At 47.9% G+C, this 19,839-nt stretch overlaps 1 protein-coding gene across 2 annotated transcripts in view; it reads right to left on the reverse strand.

Moving 5' to 3' along the window:
- The window catches only part of MAF (MAF bZIP transcription factor), a 352,919-nt gene extending 334,095 nt beyond the window's left edge, over window positions 1-18,824 (reverse strand). The window contains exons 1-3 of one of the 2 annotated variants that reach the window (XM_018061745.1): window positions 16,760-18,824; window positions 4,716-4,776; window positions 1,081-2,489 (exon numbers count right to left, since the gene is read on the reverse strand). In XM_018061745.1, coding sequence (XP_017917234.1) covers window positions 4,743-4,776; window positions 16,760-17,889 — 1,164 coding nt within the window. In that variant the 5' untranslated portion in view covers window positions 17,890-18,824 and the 3' untranslated portion in view covers window positions 1,081-2,489; window positions 4,716-4,742. Of the gene's footprint in view, window positions 1-1,080; window positions 2,490-4,715; window positions 4,777-16,759 lie in introns of those variants that run through there. The other variant, XM_018061746.1, reaches the window with a different exon arrangement.

Genomic DNA, 19,839 nt, shown 5'->3' on the forward strand with positions numbered 1-19,839 from the left:
GGAGAGCGAAGCCAGGCCTGTGTGCCCAGCAGAGTCCCCTGGCCTTCTGAAAAGCAGTGCAGGATTTCCAATACTGTCAGACGTATCTGTGCACCCCAAGATGCTTTGAAAGGACTTTGATGGGGGAGGGGGGCGGGGTAAAATAAGGAAACAGGAAATTCTCTTCCCTATTCAAGTCGGCCCAGTAAGAGACCCCCCCCCCACTGTCAGCTTCCCCCCTGCCATTTCTTGTGCATCAGGAATGAACCTCATTTTAAATATAAACAAGCCAGAGGCACACCATCCCCGGGAGGCTCAAACCCTTTAATTAACCACCATCCGTAAAAAAAAAAAAAAAAAAGGTCTCCACTTGGATTAAGTTTGGGGTAGGGGTTCAACCCTGGTGTCAGAATCCCTTTAAATAATCGCTAACACTCTCCCCACCCCCGACCCCAATGACTGAGGACTCTGCTTGGCTGCTGGCAGGAACCAGAGAAGAAAAGAAACTTTGTCTGTAGGACCCAATTTAAAGGAGGCAGTGACCTCAGGGTCAATTTCAGATCAATTTGATTCTCACCTCCACTGCCTACCTGCTAGCAAATGATGTTACCGTGCTTTTCCCTAGACTGAAAGGACTAAAAGGAAATCGTCACTTGCTGCAAGTGGATGACCCCTTATTAGAGGATGGAAGCTTGCTGAAAGCTACGTGGAAAACAACTCCCTTCCTCTTTTTTGTCACTTTCGCCTCACCAGTGATTAAGGTGTAAGATGCACCCCTGTCTTGATAATTAGGTGTTAATATCTTCCAGCAGCTTATACTGGAGGTCAGGGCTGTGTTGTCTCCAGTGACAATGACCATAATTCCCACAGCTGGTCTGACTTGCCCACTCAACACCTGACACTCCCTCCCTCTCCCTTCCCCAGTATTAATTCCCCCATCTGAAATTATATAAATGCTAACGGCTTTATTACGTTTCCCGTAGATGCTGGAAAGAGAGGCACTCTGAATTCTGCCACTGGCTTACCCTTGTCCCAGCATTTTCCAAATACTGCAAAAAAGAAAAGAAAAAGGAAAATAAAAAATAAAAGCAAAACCAACCCTTCTGCATAGCTCATTTATTGCTGATAATTTCATTAGGTGCCAGGAAAAGCAAAAAATGCAGACACTAAACAACAACTTTACAGTGATTTTTGGATCGAGGAAATGAAAGACTCAGCAAGCTGGAGGCGAAGAGAGTTTCAACATTGGCATCTGTGAACGGGAGCAATAAATCTGAGATTCTGGCAGGTGACTGAATGTGTGCTTTTAGAAGGAAAGCTCTTGACAGAAGCATCGTTTTGTTTTAAAGAACGAGTGCTATACTCCTGTGCAAAAATCCTTCTCCCCCCCAACACCACGCCTGCCCCCACCAAATACATAATGTCTCTTTAAGATAGCCCCTTCAATAGCATCCTAAGGATCACTGAAAATAATGGGACTTCATTAAGCTGGTTGCCCTGTACTTGCTGTGCTATAACTGATTGATTAAACCTGCTCACTAGTGGGGCCAGTGTCCACAGAAGGACGTTAGGCAGCCTTGTGGGGGAAGGAGGATGGGGGGTGGCTATCTAAACAAACAACAACAACACACAATTTGATAAGGTAAGCCCCGGTAGGAAACAGTTTAAACAGTTATTTTCCCTTCCTTTCTCAGTGCCAGCACACGCAGTGATGTCATTTGCTGAAGACACGCTCCTAGCATCTCTGAGGGGTTGGTCCGCTGTCCACATCTGCACGCCAGACTGCACCCTACTCTTTGCTGTCCTCCGTGGCGGGGCACTTACTCTGAAAGCGGAGTCCTGAGAGGCCCTGAGGGGTCTGCAGTGAAGCCAGAGTCCAGACCAGCCACTGTTCTCACGCGGGCTTTTCAAACACAGGCGCTGAGAAGTGAAAACTTACGTTCTGTGTTTTTCATACAGCCTTTGCCTGAGAACACCTGATCCACCATTTCTGTTAAAAGATGTTGATGGACTCTGCGAGGGAAATAACGGTTACAGCATCTGTAATGCTATGTCTGAATTAAACAGCTGTGCTCAGGAACCCACATGGACACTGGGCATCAGGCATCCATGCTTGCATTTTATTTCTGGGTGATCACGGGCAGCGATGTGGGAGGACACGTTATACAAAATAGAAACGAGATTCCGGAGTCCTTTTACTGTGTTTTTGTTTACATCCCAGCTCGTAACAGAGTAAAGCCTCCCTTGCGTTGGTTTGAATTCACATTGGTACAGTCAGGATAAAACATTTTCCACCCAGCTAACTGTAAGATTAGGAAGAAAGAAAAACTGATGGGTACTTAGAACCTGGGGCAGAGCTGTTTATACGATTTCCATCAGGAATCTCCCACGGGTGACGGGAAAGCTACAAACAGGCCTCTCCCCTGTGTGTGCCCCACCTGCCCTGCCCCAGGGCGGCTCTGTTAAGGCTCGGATGCATCCGGGTGGGTCTGAGAGAATGTCAGGAACATCTGTAAGGGCAGAGCAGACACATCAGCTGGCTCAGGTCCACCGCCACCTCCTGAAATTAGTGTTTCAGCACAGAAGACGAGAGAGCACGTATTAAAGGCCTGCCTGCTTTCAACTGTGGTGCAAGCTATGAGTAGCTGTTAATCTCCTTTTGACAATTCACCCTAAGAGACAGCCTCCGAGGTGAATTCCAAAGCCACCCTTGGCCTTAGGGTCACGCAACACCATCACCTGTTTCCATGGCAATGATGCTAACGTGACACCTGACCCAGGGGTGCTACCATGGAAAAACTGACATCAGAAAGCACCGTGGGAGCACTGTTGTCTTGGCGCGTTAGAAGCCCTTCCTTAGAAGGCACGACCTTGACAAATCACGCACTTAGGCAGACGTGCGTGTGTTAAGCTGAAGCGTGCACTGGTGGAAGATGTTAAGACCAAGAGACGCTACGGGAACGGAGCGTTTCATCTGTTGGTGGCAGCCCTTAGGGTCACCATTCTGTAATAATGCCAAGAAGCATCATATAATCTAGACTATGCTTATGAGAATAAGCAAAAGGTGATTAGATGCCTCCTCAAATGGCTCCTAATCTAATTCTCAGACTCCCGTCTAGAAAATGGCCAGAAATAAACCATGAAGTTGGACATAAAAGAAATCAACAGGAGAGCAGAAAACTACTGGTTGCCCATTTCTGGCTTCCGGGACTGAAATCTCTAACCAAAATGACTTTCTAAAAATAAACTAACTCTCCCAAGAGTATCAAATATTAAACTTTTCATATATCCACTTATAATATCTAATATCACAGAGTAACTTTGAGGAATTGTTCTCCTACCCAACGTCCCCATCTGGCCAAATGCCTTTTTCTTCCTGATTCTCACCTGTCAATCATGTTCACAGCTGAAATTTGATTTCTCTCCCACCAGTAACCTTATATGAAATATAACCGGGCGGGGGGAGGGGTGGTCAAGACCCGTGTGAACCTTGCCTTAAAAGTTCATTAACTCTTTGCTCAAAATGGATGGTTTCAGTGTAACAAAACCTGCCTGGTGGGTCTAGATCATCCTATTTAATAGCTGGCTTTCAAACTTCAATTATAAAGACAAGGAGAGAAGAAAGGGATAAAGTTTTGATACAGCATGCACACATGAGAACACACAAATTAATCCCAACAGTATACACTGAATTAAAAATCTACATATGAGAACTATTAAAGAAAACGTTAATTTTGTTTAAGGCTAGGAAAGAAATCATGTTAAATAGTCACAGTCCAGTTACTCAGACTTTCCCAATAACAGTATGTACAAGTAAGTAATCAGACACCATGTTTGAAGAGTGGGGGAAAAATGTGGGTCTGTTTTCTGATATCCCCAATTCACTGGATTCTTAAAGTGTCTCCTTGGCAAAGAGTAGCAATTTGACAGTGTGACTTAAACCAAAAGCTATATTTCATGCAAATTTCTCAGCAAGCAAATTTCATTTAAAAAAATCAAACTTCATTCCATTAGCCAATAAGAGGTAACAGGAATACATAAAATGATAATGCTAAATAATTATTGGTGTAAGAGTGTTGGTCTGGTTCTCCAAACGAGGAGGATTCATAATTAAATTCACCCTGGGAAGCTTGTAATTGCAAACCCATTTAAATAGTTTAATTTCAGGGTTTTTGTCGATGAAAATCAGATTTCTGACCCCATATCCTCCTTCAGCCAAGTGGGGAGTGGCTCCAAACTCACATTTGAACACAGAGGAGGGACACAATGTGTTTTGAAATTACACTAACTTTTCCAAATGTGAGCATGGAGTGGGTTTTAGGAGACTGTAAATTTGGAATGGTTATGTAAAGCCGGCCAACGGCCGGATTCTAACAGCACAGATTCACCCAGATTGTTTGACGTTTGGGCAGAGACACTGGGCAGCTCTTTGGAGGTCAGGAGACTCATGCTGGTTCAGGCTGAAGGTCTGAGGTCCGCTCAGACTGGCTGAGAGCTCTGTGCCCCGCGCCTCGGCGATGACAACAGTATAGAAAGGCATGCATGCTGGTCTCGCAGCCGCCAGCCTCCTCCTCAGCATCGGGCATCACCACCAACGTACGCGTGAGACCCAGACACTACGGCTGCGGAAGCAGGAGGCTTCCACACCTGCAGAACGATCCGCATTCCTCGCTCGCTCGCTCGCTCATGGGAAATGCATTGAAACAAGCACATGCAAATCAGAAATCAAGGTGTACCTCTTTGACTTCGGGCAACAGGATTTCTCACATCACTGATGTAGAGGATTCCCTTGGGTACCTGATTCAGTAAATATATTAAAATAAACAAAGGGTCATTAATAACCACGAAGAGGGCTTTATAAGGACAGCATGTTCAAGGCCGCCTAACTAGCTACGAGAAGGGCAGAATGAGAGCCAAAGAAGAGGAATTCAGGTCCACTTGCTTTGGCAGCCTGGTCTCAGCCCTGCCAGAGGAAGGGTTCGCATGGAAGAGAACGGCGCGGTGTGCTGCGTCAGCCTCCCCCTCCACCCTGCCTCTGATCCTGCGAAGGTGGAGACAGTGATGTCCACTGGCCTGGCAGCCGGCATCAGCCCTGAAGCTGCCCTCAGCTCAGAGAACCAGGTGATCCTGGGTTCACAATGGATGAGGACTGAAAGGTCTCTGTTGGGTGTACCCCAGGTGTTCAGACAGAGCATCTCTTGGGGAACCAAACTGGCCCACTTCTCCCTGGCTTCGTTGCCTAGACCGGATTCTCTTCCATCTTCCCCCCTCCTCTTCCACAGACAGGGTTTATTCTGCTAGTACTGTTGACCTTAACTGTAGACATTCTCTTAACAAATACAACCATTTAGAGACCACTCTTTTATTTATTAACTTCCACTCTGTTTAAATTAGTAGCAGGGGATGCTTAGAACGGTAGTATGAAAATGAGGTTGCTTAAAAAAAAAAAGTCTTTTTTGCTTCACAGTGAATAACAAAGCACAGTAATTCAAAGTAGTTCAGCTTTCTATGGTTCAAAAACCCCTTATTGCTATTAGCTGTACTGATGTAAGTGGCAAAATAATTATCATTTACTGTACGGAGCCCAACATTTTCCAGACAGCAGTTTAATAACAAAGCAGACCCGTCATTTCTCTGTATAGTTAGCCATACTCTACAAGTGCAGACTGTCAAAATATATTTAAAATCTAATTTAAAAAATTCAACATGGTTACAACAAATCTGTGTACAATAACTGTGATAAACCAGTAAGTCAATCTAATTTTTTTTCCAGTGTGGAGATTCAGTTATTCTTTAATCTGCCCCACTTTTATTTGAATTACTTTACAATTGGTGTGAAAAAAATACACGACACATACAGCTGCTGAAATATCTAGGCTGCTGCAACTGACATAGACTCTTTTACTTAAGTTTTCATTTAGTGTAACTCTCTAATTTTTCCAATGTCCTTCATCTAAACAGTCTGACTATGTGTTAAAACACAGATAAATAAATTTGGACTCATATCTGTCAGAGCAGTCCCAAATACATTTATGGGCTTTCATCCACATTTCATGTTAGAAATGATTTTTTAAATGTTATGGCACAAGCTACTTTTTTTCATGTCAGGGTATATACTAATCTTTTGCCAAATATATTATTTCTATGGAAAAAAAAAAAAGGAAAGAAAAGATACAAGAAACATACTGAAGTTATAAAACCTGGAAGTGTTATCTATGATATCAATTGTCCTCCATTTCAAGTTCAAGTGGCTAATCTCAAAAAACAAACAGAAGACAAAACAAAACTTCCCATGTAAGTTTACTTAAAAAAAAAAAAACCTTTAGGAACATCAGATTCCGTTCAAAACACAAGTGAGTAGAGTATAAAAGCTTCTGCGATTGTGGAGGGAATATTTTTAATTCCTTTGGGGCACTCCAAACATATGTTAAGCTTCTGCAAGGAATATTTTACATGACATCATAGACTCGTGAAGCATTCTTCAATTTCAGAACAATATTACAAAGCAATAATTGAACGGAGACTTTGCAAAAATGCCCCTTTGCCTTCCTGACCAGCTCATTGATAGCCTCTGTTATTTTTGGAGAAAAAGAATCAGGCCTCATTAAATGTGATATTTGGCATCTTGCCTGAAATCTCATAAAGTAGATGTCCTTTTTAGATCACTGGTGTCATTTTCCTCAAGATGACCTCTATTCTCTGACCACCTGGGGAATCCATCCTGTTATCAAGGCCTTTTCTTTCCAAAGCAGGGGAGAGAGATTCAGTTCACACACATAAATAGGGTCCAAAAGCCAATGCCATGTTCTGTCCTCATCACCTTCACCCAGCCTAGTCACTAGGGAAGAACGGAGGGGGCAAGGGGACCTCGCCTGGGAGCAGAGAGGAGACTCTCGAGCTGGACTGCGCCGGGTGCAGTCCAGGCCAGCCATCTGCCAGCACAAAGCCTCCACGAGCGGGATCTATTTACCTAACAATTAAATGGTACTTTTTAAATAGCATAGGAATGTGCAGTGATACTCCAAGAAAAATTTGAAAATGCGTCATGAGCGGTACAGTGCAGGGGGAATTAACACGGACAGGGTGCCCTGAGAACACACAGGTGGTCAGCACGCACCTCCTCGCTGCCCTGAGTCATGCCAAGTCCGGCCACGGTTTTACGGGAAGATCATCTTCGGCCATTCAGGCTAGGTTTGGCTCCCGCCTACCAACACGTGGAGTAGGCCGAGGAACTCTTGTCGTGTGCTCATTAATATGTCCTGATGTGGAAGCTGCAGGTTCGTCTTTGAGTAGCTTCCCCCTCTACAATGTATTAAAGAGCTTCACAAGGAGGTGGACAGATAGATAAATGGCAGATGAAAGAATCTGCTGGGTTCACTGCCTGAAAACAGACTCAACCATCATCTTTTAACCAATTTCATCCGAGAATCATTACTGCAGGCTTCCCCCATCCTAGCACAAAGGACTTTAGTGGAATCTGGCAGTGTGAAAGAGCCTCAGGTGCGGAGACCCTTGCATTCCTTTCATCATATTTATCTGCACCTTTATGAATCCTTCCCCAAGAGGAGAAGAAGGGGAAAAGCAGAAGTTTATTTAACAAGGTGCAGAGATGCTTAATTACGTTACATTGAAGGATCTAAAAAACTGAAGTTCCCTACAAGGGGAAAAAAAAAAAATCCTGCATGGAAGGGCTATTTTCTGAAATGAGTGATTTTAAACTTTGTCCTTTGCAGACAGTTCCTGAGTGTCTGAGATCCAGCAGCTACTGTGTTAAACCCGGGAATGCAAGCGAGCCCCTGTAGCTGGAGCTATGGGTGAGATCCTAAAGAAGTTTGCTTGAGTGGCTTTCCCCTCCAATAAGCATCAAACTGTATCAAGGCAAATCCCAACTGTACTATGGAGATTTCTAGAATGACTTATAGCAGGTTATCCGGATTTCCTTCCTTTTCTCTTTTGCCTCTTCACCCTGTCTGTAACCAGAGAAGGGAAAAAAGAAAATAGAGCTAGATCTGGAAAATGGGCCAGAAAATTAATAGAGAAAAAAATTAAATGACCTAGACCTGAAGGTCTTACTTCCAGAAGGTTCCTGGGGAGGCTGGAGTGTGGTGTGAGGATCCCAAGTGAAGGAGGAGCGTTTTAGGACTGAATTCCGCTTCCTCCCTATCCATGTGCCCACCCCTGAGCTCAGCAGAGCAGCACGTCCCCAAGGCCTCCACTGCGGCTCGGGTGTCCTCCTGGAACACTTGAACCAAATCCCAGTACACATCCAAGAAGCGGGCTGGGCCCCGGCCGCACTGGGAGTGACTGCCAGTGGTGCCCCAGGAGCAGGTGCCGGCTTGGGCATTTCACAGGGGAGTTGCTTTGCGGGCAGAGTCTTCAGCCTTCGCTCCCCACCAAGGGGTGCCACCAGGGCCTGGGGCACACAGGGACTGCCCGTGACCTCAGGCGGCAGCTGGACCCCACCCCCGTGAGCCCTGTCCTTCTGCAGCTGCCGCGATGGCCAGGGGACCCTGAGGGTGGAGAGCACTCCTGGCTGGGCAGGGTTGCCCAGAGCGAAGGGGCCCCAGAAGCCGCAGCCGTGCTTAGACACCCCAGAGCCACCTCCCAGCTCTTCTCACCCCAGCCTCAGTCTGCACGGGGACTGGCACAGAAGCGGGTTGATGGGCCCGAGCCCCCGCTTAGGTGACTGCTTTCCGGCCCAGTGCAGTGACTTCTGAGTCTCTCTGATGCCCTGGTGACTAGGCATGAAATACAGACAGGACCCTGGGATGGGCCAGGGGCCAGGCGCTCAGGGGCCGAGGCCCTGGAGCTAAGGACATGGCAGTTGTCTTCAGGGATCCTGGGGACTCAGGGTCTGCCACCGGCCTGTCAGTCATCCTGCAAATAAATCCGGTCTGGTGGGTAACAGGGGCCCCGAGAATGACCTAGCGTTGACCCTTGGCGATTAGGGGTCAGAAGCCAAGGTTGGTCTCTGTTAGTGACACCACCATCCCCCACCCCCAGCCCAGCCCCTGTACACCAGCTAGCTGCCCTCTGCTCCGCTTTGCTTCCTGAAAAAATCCCCCAAAGGAGACCAGAAACCCACTTCTCCAGGCTTCTAGAAGCAGACGAAGGCATGGAGAACGAGGAAAAATTTGAGGGGGGCCAAAGGGAACACGGCTCTGCTGGCCAGGGTTTTCAGCTCAGGGTCCCCTTCACGGCCTCCTTTTCAGCATTCTCTTGGGACAGGGACGGGGTGGGTGGTATTTCTCCTCTCCCCCTTCTACAAAGGTTTCATGGCCTCGCCTGTTTCCTACCCGAAAGAACCAACCGCAAGGAAAAACCATTCTTTGGAATCTCAGCTTGGAAACACTCAAGGCTGGTGATCAGAATATTTAGAATAGATTCAGAATCCAAATCCCCCGTGTGTAACTCACACCCAGGCAGGCCTGGGCTGGGTGGGGGCCAAGGGGGTGTGGGGGTGAGCACAGAAGTATTTCCTCTCCTCTCCCCGCTCCCAAACCTCCACAGACCACCACTCCCTCATCCTCCCTTCTTGAATTAATGCCCCTCTCTAATCATAACTAAAGGTCCAAGAATCTGTGGAGAAGGGAGGAATGTGATTTTGCAATCCAAAGTCCTAATTATGGGGGGGGGAATAGTTATTTGACAAAAAGAAAGGGAAGGAAAAGGAACTGCGTATTGAATGGGGAAGAGGTGCTTGGTAGATGGTTATGATTTGGGTTGAGAACTGTGCATTCCCGTCAGAGCCTCTCTGTGGAAAATGCATTTTGTGAATTTCTTAAAACTGTCCAACTCTGATCCACTTTCATAGAAAGATCCAATTTCTGTGTGCCGCTGATGTGTTCTTCCTATCTTAGCCTTGTTGTATTGGGCAAACTTAGGGAAAACACACAAAGGGCTTTCAAAATTAAACAATGAAACTGTCACGATGCCATCAGACCTACTGCGGTGACCACAGAAATATGGGAACAGCACATCCGACTGGTCCCAAATGCCCCCACAGCAAAGTCACGGGCTGATATATTCATAAACGCCCGAAAGTTACGACATTCGCAATTTCCTCTGAGCTCTTAATTGGGGTTCTAGCTCTAAAATTGTTTCCAAAACAGAAACACATGTGAACATACAGGGAGGCAACGGACAGCTGAACCTGGCCTGCACCTGCGTGCCAATATGCACACGGGGTGACATGCCTTCGAAGGCGGCGTCACAGCTCTCTCTGGCTTCCCTCATTTCTCACCTCCCACAGACACTACGGGGACGGGCGGGGAGCTGCGGGTTTTGCTACGCCTTCGTGCTGAGCAATTTGATTTGCTTTGTTTTTTGTTGTGTCCCTCTCGAAAGGGTAAAGATGCTCCCACACTGTGGCTGGACTGTACTCCTTTATGCCCTGACAGTCATGGGGCAGCCTGGGAGGCTGAAACGCTCTCGCCCTGTCCCTTACCCCCGCTGGAGAGAAAAAAACAAAAACAAAAACAAAAAAATGCCCAGACAGAGCTGGGTTTGTTCACGAGCCCCGGGTGGAGCCAGGCTTGGAGAGGATTCCCCCCTTTTCTGGGGCTGTGTGATGTCTAGATTTTGAAGATTTATATCAAAAGCGAGAAAAGCAGTGTTATCGAAAGGTGGGTGAAGGCTCCAGCTCTGTCTTTAAACACGTACAAAAACAGACGAACACGCACATCTGCGTTCGGAGGTCTGAAGGGCTGGATCACCCCCTGATAGCGCCTGTCTGCCTAGTGCTGCCTAGCGCCCAGCGCGTCTGTGAAATTTGGGATGGGCCCGCGGTGAGAAAACAAACTTTAGGTGTCTCTCATTTTCCTGTTGACAGCAAGGAAGACACCGACTCCAAGATATTCATGCAGCCTCCTGAGGAATCATCAGAAGTGGTAAAAAGTACAGCCTCTCATGGTAGATGTCTCTTCCCTAAAAACGATGGCATTTATTTCTTCAAAGAAAAGGGACACAATTTAAGTGTAAATCAAATGAAAGTAAATCGCAGATGAGCAGTCTAAAGCGGGTGAATCAGACTTCCCAGCCTCTCTGATCACACGTTTATAGAAGAAGTAAGGTCTCCGAGCCCGGCTGTGTGTTTTACTGGCATGGAAATTAGCCAGCTAAAGCTTGTCACTCATGGAGCCTTCCAATCTATCTTGGTTAGTCTTTAACTACCAACAGGCAAAAATGTGGCAAGCAAACTTTTAAATATATTGATCGGCCCAGAATGGCGGGTGGAGTGCGATTCATCAAGTCAAGGGTGAACACGGAACTAAGCTGGCCTAAACCAAAAAATAAAGACAAGGGCAAAAACCTTCCACCTTCGGGACTTTCGAACCTTTGAATGTGTCCGAAACCACTTGGGTCATTTCAGACAAGGACATGCGGGGAATGCGGCGCCTGGGACAGCTGCACCCCGTGTTTGCAAGGCTGGTTACCATTTGCCCCTGCCCACTGCGTTTAGCCTGAAAGCTGGTGGTTTGGCAAGGGGAGGTCCTGTTTAAGAGCGGAAGTACCTCTAATTGACGGGTGTAAATAAAAACTACTGGGGTGAAGGTATAAGGGAGAAAAGATCAGAACTTTAGAATTGCACATTCAGTAATAAATACGGCATTTCCCATTGGAATGGCCTCTGTTGAAAGCCCAGGTGGTTATGGCATGAAGGCAAATAAATATGATTATCTAGACATCATTTCCTCACTGAGAACAGGAAGTAGAACCTCTGCCTATCTGATGTCAGTCTATTAAAGTGTCAGATACATTGTAAAAAATTATTACATGGTTCTGGGGGGAAAAGGAAACATGGGAAGTGATTTTGTGGCTGCCTGAGAGGGAGAAGGGGGAGGGAAGAAAAGCCCAAGGAAGGGGTGTACTTAACTAACTAGTTTCACTTATGGCTCTGCCTGATGAATGACCACGTTTGACATCACTGATAATTACAATACTATCCAGGACCCGAGAGGAAACCAGGGTGCTCGACTCTGCTGAAGCTTCTGCCCATGGCATCTGCTTGGGGAGGGGAATAAAATTTTTTCTTTTTCTTCTTAGTAAAATTATCTGCCAGAGAAACAATGAAGCGCGGAAAAGTACTGCTTCGTGTGTGCATGTGTACCACAGCTTTTAAAATGCTGGCTGTTACCTTCCGGGACACTTCCCTTTACACCATTGTATATATCTTGTAAATTTCAGTGGATTTTTTTTTTTTAAACAATATTACAGGTTGAAAATAAGCGAGTCTATTTGGCTTGGTGCATCAAGTCAGAAGCACCATCATGTTTCCTGTGGGTCTGTACCTAAGACCCTCAGACAGGAGGCACAGTTAATTAGTGTGGAGGTTATACATGTAATACCTTTCGTCTCTAACACAATCATTTATTCTCTTTTTAAAAAAGGAAGTTAAACAGAAGTCAAGGGTTGGCTGTTTTTTATGACTGCAGACAGTAATAATAAGAAATAGAAGTCTCACGTAAATTTCATTTTGTGAATACACGGGTAAAGCGCATGGTCTTGGAGCTTCCAAAATGTGGTACGTCCCACAGATGTGAGTGGGCTCAGTTCTGCATTTGGAATGAAAGGAATTTTAACACTATTTAGACAGAGCCTCAAATGCAGTGTGAAGGGAAAGCTAGATTTCCTTACATGATTTAAACAACAACAAGAATTAGAGACCTATTTGTAATAAGGGCTCTCCGGCAGGATTTAGGATTTTTTTGGTTAAAAAAAAAAAAAAGCATGTATTTGTGTTCACCACACATTACATTTCAAAGCTTTTTAGTAATTTTTTTCCCCTAAATATGGTTACTTCTTCTAACGCCTTTTATTAGGAGTTAAACTTCTCTTAAAGGCAGCCACCAAAATCGCTTTTTTTTTTTTTTTGCCAACACCACTCTGTGTTTTTCATATTTGGGCCCCAAACCTGCCTATTATATTGAACTGCCTTGTAGGGTCCTATCAAAACACCTAATTGTTGGACCACTGTATTTTTCTCGGAAGTGGCATTTCCCATGAGATAATTAGAATAACTCCATCCTGGTCACTCTTATCTGGAACATGTGTTTGCCTAATATCTTGCATCAGATGCTGGGCTCTCTAAGTGATACATCCATTTCTGCTTCTACAGTGGGAGACTGCAAATCTCCTCGCTGGGATCAGACCAAAAAAAAAAAAAAATCTCAAGCAGAGAACAGCTAAGTTCAAGCACATGGAAGAAGGTTTACCAAGACTTCTGTTAAAGCAAAATGAAGTGTGGATTCAGGGTCCCTATCCAAGCTAACAGTGAGAGAAAGGTCAAAATGCCCTGTTAGCCTCTGGCTTCGTGTTCTGTGAAAGAGGGAAGGAAGGCTGATACACGGCCAGAACTCATCAGCGCCAAGCACAACCTGCTTTCCTCAAAATCAGGCCTTCGTTCAGAGTTGCAATATTATCTTTGTTTCTTTTTTTTTAAAAGGACAGAAAAGAAAATAAAACAGAAGTCACTGTGTTGGCCTCTATCTTCCAAACAGTGTTGGCTTTGTCTAACATCCTATTAGTGATCTTGGGGAAGTTGATGAAGAATGCAAACTGCATGAATTTGTAACACTAGGTGCATGAATTTGTGACATTTTTAAAATAGGTCAATGCTGTTAGTGAAAGTGGCTCCAGGCTTTCCAACCGATCTTTCCAGGGAGCCCCCACTCACAACCTGTGTTGGGATGAAATACCAATAAATCAAACCACAGCCTTTATTTCAATCAGGCATTATTTTTTCACTCCTATTCCAGGAGCTAAGGTGCTTTGCAGTCATTACCAGCTCATCTACGTGGAGATGCCCTCAGCTAAATTTGCCCTGGGAAATATGATTTAATAACACAGTTTAAACCCAGATATATACTTGGACTTCTGTGAGTGAGAGGAGGATTTTTCTTTTTCCTATTTAAGACAAATGACCTTCAAAGTTAGAAACACAAACCAACAACTTTGATGTGTTCAAAGTGTTGATGTGAAACCTTGTCAGGCCTTGCTAACAAGAAAATCATGGCGTGTGAGGGAAGAAGAAAAATAATCAGTTTCAGCCAAAAGGCAAGAACTGTTTATCTTGACCACCGAATGCGTATGTGCCAAGCCACCTCTGCCCGTGCCCTCTTTCTGGGCTCATTTCTCTCCAGATGGGCAGGCTGCTGGGGGATCAGACGCTCGGGGCGAGGCTGAGAAGGCCCTGCTCTCCGGTTGGCATTCTTGTTTGTTTCCAGCAGGGCAATGGTGTCTCAACTTATTTAAAAACTGAAAACTTTGACGGGGAGGGGGATTTTCAGAGATCACAACTTACATTTCCATTATATATTACTAATTATTAGAAGGGCTGCCCTAACAAAACAGCCTATGTTTCACTCCGAATTACTGCCTCACTACCTCTTCATTACTCCTTCCTCTAGAGAAAAGGATGCCTTTCAAACTTCCAATGCAGTGTTGGGCCCAGTTAAACTGCACACTAAGAAACTGAGTACAGAATCAAAAAAAAAAATGCAGTTTATTATTGTAATTATTCTTTCTCTTGATATAACCAGAATTGAAAATGAAAGAAAAGCACATAGGAACATCACGCGTGGTTAGTTAGTAACTCAAGATATAAAACAATTTTGCACAGCAAAATATGTAAAAGAAAAGTAACTGACAAGATTTTTTTATATTTATTGTGGTAAGATTTACTTTTCATTTGTTTTTAAAGACAGGATGTCAGTCCCTGAAAATAACATTTACTGATTATTGCCTTTAAAACTGTGGATTTTTTTTTAAGTTACAGAAAATCCAGTTCTGCACCACAATACAACTGTAAAAAAATCTGCATCATCTTAAAACTGTGCAGTAATGCCATTTTTATAACTGCATAAATTTTATTAGCGTTCTAAACAGTTTTGCAAATTTTTTTTGTATTATATGCTTGCAGGTTATATCTAGTGCAATTCAGTCCCAAATACTTTAATTTGAAAAAAAAAAACATACATTTTGAATGTAAAATACCCCTACAGATATAAACAGGGGTGCTTCCCCTTTTAATACTTTGGTTTTCAATACAGTCAGTGGTATAGCAAAGACTACACATACCCAACTTATATTTAAGTTGCAAGCACATGCTGTATAAGCTACTTTTTTTTTAAACAGTCCCCTTGCAAACTCTACCCCCCTTAACATCACAACAGTAAACAATTTAGTGCATCAATCTTTTAAAAAATCTACAGCTAAACAGACCTAACTCTTTCAAATTTATCTATAACATTCCTTTATCTGTAGCATACATTTTAACTGGGCTAACAGATTATAAAAACTAGAATTAAATTATATACTAGAAACCCATAGCATTCCACATTTGACAATGACCAAAAGCCAAAAAACTAAAAACAAAACAAAAATAATGGGGCAGATTTCTTTCTCTTAAAAATAAATTTTAGACTGCTTTCGGCAACAGCACAATTTTAGTCCACCCAATGGGGTGGTCATTCTCATTTAAGAGGAATACATTAAGAGTTCTTTACTGTTGGCCTTGTTAAATTTTTTTAACCCATTCCGGCATCTTTGACAAGGAGCCCCTTCAGTGCATTTACAATGGGAGGCTGAAGTTCTGAGTAACTCAAAGCAGTTTTGGAGCACATGCAAACTTTCATGGGAAGAAGGCTCTAGGGTTGCACTTTTTTTTTTTGTTCTGAACTCAAAAAAGTCATGAGGCAATAAAACAAAAGTATGAATGCCAATGCCATAAGTCTTCGAACGTCCATTTCCAAGCCAAAAGGAAAAAAAAAAAAAAGAAAAAATAATTATACCATACATGTCCAGCATGCAGGCTTTTTTTTTTATTAATATAATGTCTCTTTTCCATAAAGTCTTTGAAACAGTTATAGTTCATTGTTGCTAAGACAAAGTAGCAAGCATAATAATGCATGAGATGAGAATGAGTTGTTGTTTTTTTTTTAATGGCAGACTAAACTCTCAGATTTGGCATCATAAGGACCAAAACTCACGAGTCACACCCAGAAGGTTGATGCAGGCTTGATTGTGGCAGGTTCATGAGGATTTTTTCCCTCTATTTTAGCATAACAATGCTCAAAAAACCCCGATGGAACTCAGCACGCTGCAAGTCTATAACATTTCACATTTTTTTTTCCTTTGCAAGCTCAATCTCATATGAAGAACTCAGGAGGAGAAAAAAACTTAGCCTTTTTTTTTTCTTTTATCTCACAGGAGATGGGTGGCAAGGGGGTGAGGGTGGAGGATGGGGGGGGGGTGAGTTAGGGGCAACACAGCAAGCTCCAAAACCTCAAAGTTCTTTTTAAAAAAATCCAAACAAAATAAAACACACACACACAGAAAATGAACACCAGCTCATGAACTGAAGAAAAAAAAAAAAAACGTGAATGATGCAGGCTTCAAAGGTGAGCATGAGGAACTCTGTTGAGATCTTTGAACACTGAGCAAGTGAAAGGGGTGGGGAGGATGTTAAAAAAAAAAAAAGCCAGCAAGTTATGGAGAATTTCAGATTGGCAATCCATGAGCCAGACCACCAGCCCCTCCCCGACTCAAAAACAGCCGCCACCACCACCATCATCTCGGAGCAGTGTGTGTGTGTGTGTGTGTGTGTGTGTGCATGTGCGTGTGTGTGCGCGTGCAGGGGGCAACTGGGGGGGGCAAGTTGGGGAGGGGAGGGGGCGAGGTGGTGGCGAGCAAGGCGCTTGGAGCTGCAAGCCCACACCCGAGTCGGACCCCCACGGAGCGCGTAGCAAAGGGGCGAGCTGGGGCCGCGTGTCAGACTCACATGAAAAACTCGGGAGAGGACGGGCTGTCGCTGCTCGAGCCGTTCTCCCGGAAGCCGCTGCTCACCAGCTTCTCGTACTTCTCCTTGTACGCGTCCCTCTCGCGCACCAGCCTGGAGACCTCCTGCTTGAGGTGGTCGACCTGCTGCAGCAGCTGGTTCTTCTCGGACTCCAGGACGTGCCTCTGCTGAACCCTCTTGAAGCGGCAGGACTGCGCGTAGCCGCGGTTTTTCAGGGTCCGCCTTTTCTGCTTCAGCCGGATCACCTCCTCCTTGCTGACCCCGCGCAGCTGCCGGTTCAGCTCGCGCACCGACATGGTCACCAGCTGCTCGTCGGAGAAGCGGTCGTCGAAGTGCAGGCCGCCGGCCGCGGCGTGGTGAGGGTGCAGGGCGCCCCCCGCCCCCGCCGCGCCGCCGCCGCCGCCGCCGCCGCCGCCGCCGCCGCCCCCGGCGCTGGCCGGGCCGCCCGCGCCGCCGCCCGAGCCGCCCGCGCCCGCGGCCGAGGCGGACGCGCTGCCCGCGGCGCCCGGCGCGCCGGCCGTCGGGGGGTGGTGGTGGCCGGCGGCGTGGTGGTGGTGGTGGTGGTGGTGGTAATGCGGCGCCGCGCCGCTCTGCGCGGCGGCCGCGGCGATCACGGCGGACACCACGGCGGCGGCGGGGCCCATCTCCTCGCCGCTGCCGCCCAGGGAGGCGCCGGCGCCGGCCCCGGCCGCCGAGGCCAGCTGCTGCGCCCCGCGCGCGTAGCCATCGAAGCCGCCCTGGAGCTGGTGGCTGTTGCTGATGAGCGCCTCGACCGCGTCCTCGGGGCTGAAGCCCAGCGCCTCGGGGTTCAGCTGCTGCGGGTAGCCGGTCATCCAGTAGTAGTCTTCCAGGTGCGCCTTCTGCTCGCTGCCTGAGCCCGGGCTGGGCGCCGAGAAGCTGGGCGAAGGGGGCACCGAGCTGCACGGCGTGCTCATGGGGGTGGAGGACAGTGAGCCCCCGGCGATGAGACGGCCGCACTGGCTGATGATGCGGTCGGTCTCCACCGGCTCCTTTTTCACTTCAAACTTCATCAGATCGAAGTCATTAACATATTCCATGGCCAGGGGACTGGTGGGCAGGTCGGAGTTGCTCATTGCCAGTTCCGATGCCATTCTCCTGCCGCCGCCGCCGCCGCCGCCGCCGCCGCCGCCGCCGCCGCTCCGCCAGATGGGCTGCAGGAGAGGGGCCAGCGGGCTGTGCTGGGTGGCCAGCGGGTGAGCCAGCTTGCCGGGCTGGGGCGCTTCTAGCTTGCGCGGCGGTGGCTGGCCCGAAACCTCCGAGCGCGCACACACACACACACACACCCCCGCCGCCCTGCCCGCGCCCCCCGCGCCCGCCCTCCCTCCCCCCCGCCCCGGCTCACGCCAATGTGCTCGCTCGCTCGCCCCGGCCCCTCCTCGCCTGCTCGCCTCCTAGCGCGCCGAGTCGGCGGCTTCAGGCTCGGGAAGGTCCTCCGCGGGCTGCGGTGGCGGTGGCGGCGGCGGCGGCGAAGCCGGAGGAGCCCGGCTGGGTGCGCGGCGTCCCCCGCTCGCCGCTCCGCTGCGCGCTTTGCATAAGGAGGGCTCGGCTCGGCTTGCTGGCCCCGGCTGCAGGCGGGGCGCGCGCGGCTGCCGTTCGGGGCTGCAGGCGCGGCGGGCGGCTGTCCGGGCGGCGCAGGCCTTGGCACCGGGGAGTTAACACTTCATGCTTCTCGCCTCCTCTTCTGCCTGGCTCTTTTTTAATTAAAAAAAAAAATTTTTCTTTTTTCTCTCCTCTCGCTCAACCTCGCGCTCTTCCTCCCTCCGTGCAAAGTGCAAGACAGAGGTGCAGCCGGGCTGGAGGAAAGGTGGGGGGGGGGGGGAGTTGAGTTCTTTCTTGCTTTTTTTTTTCTTTTAAAGCGAAATAGCGAAGTCCTGGGGAAAAGGCGAGGCGCAGAGCAAAAGGGGGGAGACCGCGCAGACGAGCAGCCGGAGCTATACAGCTCGAAGATGAAAAAAAAAGATTTTAAAGCCTCTGATCCAGCAAGAAGAGTTTAAAGCTATTGCTGAGTTTTATAGCACTCGTGACGTCAGGCCCAAATGGGAAATTGACTGGTACTCCGGACCAATGGGAGGCGGCGGGAGCGCCCGCGATTAGCATAGGAGTCGAGAAACAAGGAAACTTTTCCGAGCTGTCAATCAGGGCCCAATCAGCTGACTGTCAGCTGGGACGGGCAGTCTTAACCCTTCCCAAGCCGCAGCCTCCGCGCGAGGTTGCAAAGACCAGAGCAAAGTTTGGTGCAAGAGGGGACAGAGTTTTCCGGAGGGGCTGCGGGAACCCGGGTGGACAGCGAGGACGGTTTGCTTTACTTCGGAGCTAGAGAGGCCTGCCTTCCGGAGCCCCAGCTCGCCTGCCACTCGCTCGGCCACGGTTGGCCTGCTCCCCCCCAACTCCTTCCTGACCGCCCCCCGACCCCCGACACACACCCCCGCAAGGATCGTGAATTCGCCGGGTAGCTTTTTCTCCTTGCTCCAGCTTAGGGCACCCAGGTTTCCGCCCGGGGGGAACCTTCCTTCCCCGGAGCCTGGCAATGCCCCGAGCGCAAACTTGGCCCCAACTCTTTGTCCCTCTCCCCGGTGCCCGCGCGCACCCGCGCGCGTGGGGGCGCAGGGGTCCCCACTGCGCGCTTGACCTCGCCCGGCCGCGCGCTTGCCAGGGCGGCTCTAAGTCCGCGGAGAGAGAGAGCCCGTTTTATCAGCCTCTTTTAAAGGATTTGAAATGAGTTGCTCAGGGGCCATTCCGCGCGGGGGCTGGCTGCCCGCTGGCTTCTCCCGTCCTTGGCTGGGGGGTGCGAACGCGAGTTAACTCCGGGAAAGCTCGGTGTCAAGTCAGCCCGGCTCCTCACCCTCGGGCCTCTGACTCTGGCCCGAGTCTGGCCTTTGAGACTCACTTCTCTTTCTCATACACACACGCACATACTCATCCACCCCCTTATGAAATCTGACTCCTGTTTGTCAGGGTCCTGCGCGCCCTTTGCACTTTTACATTTCGCTTAATTATTTCAGACTTGATCGTGGGGAGGAACGGGGGAGAAAAAAGAACCA

Source organism: Capra hircus, chromosome 18 (assembly GCF_001704415.2).
Source record: "Capra hircus breed San Clemente chromosome 18, ASM170441v1, whole genome shotgun sequence".
Lineage (NCBI taxonomy): Eukaryota > Metazoa > Chordata > Mammalia > Artiodactyla > Bovidae > Capra > Capra hircus.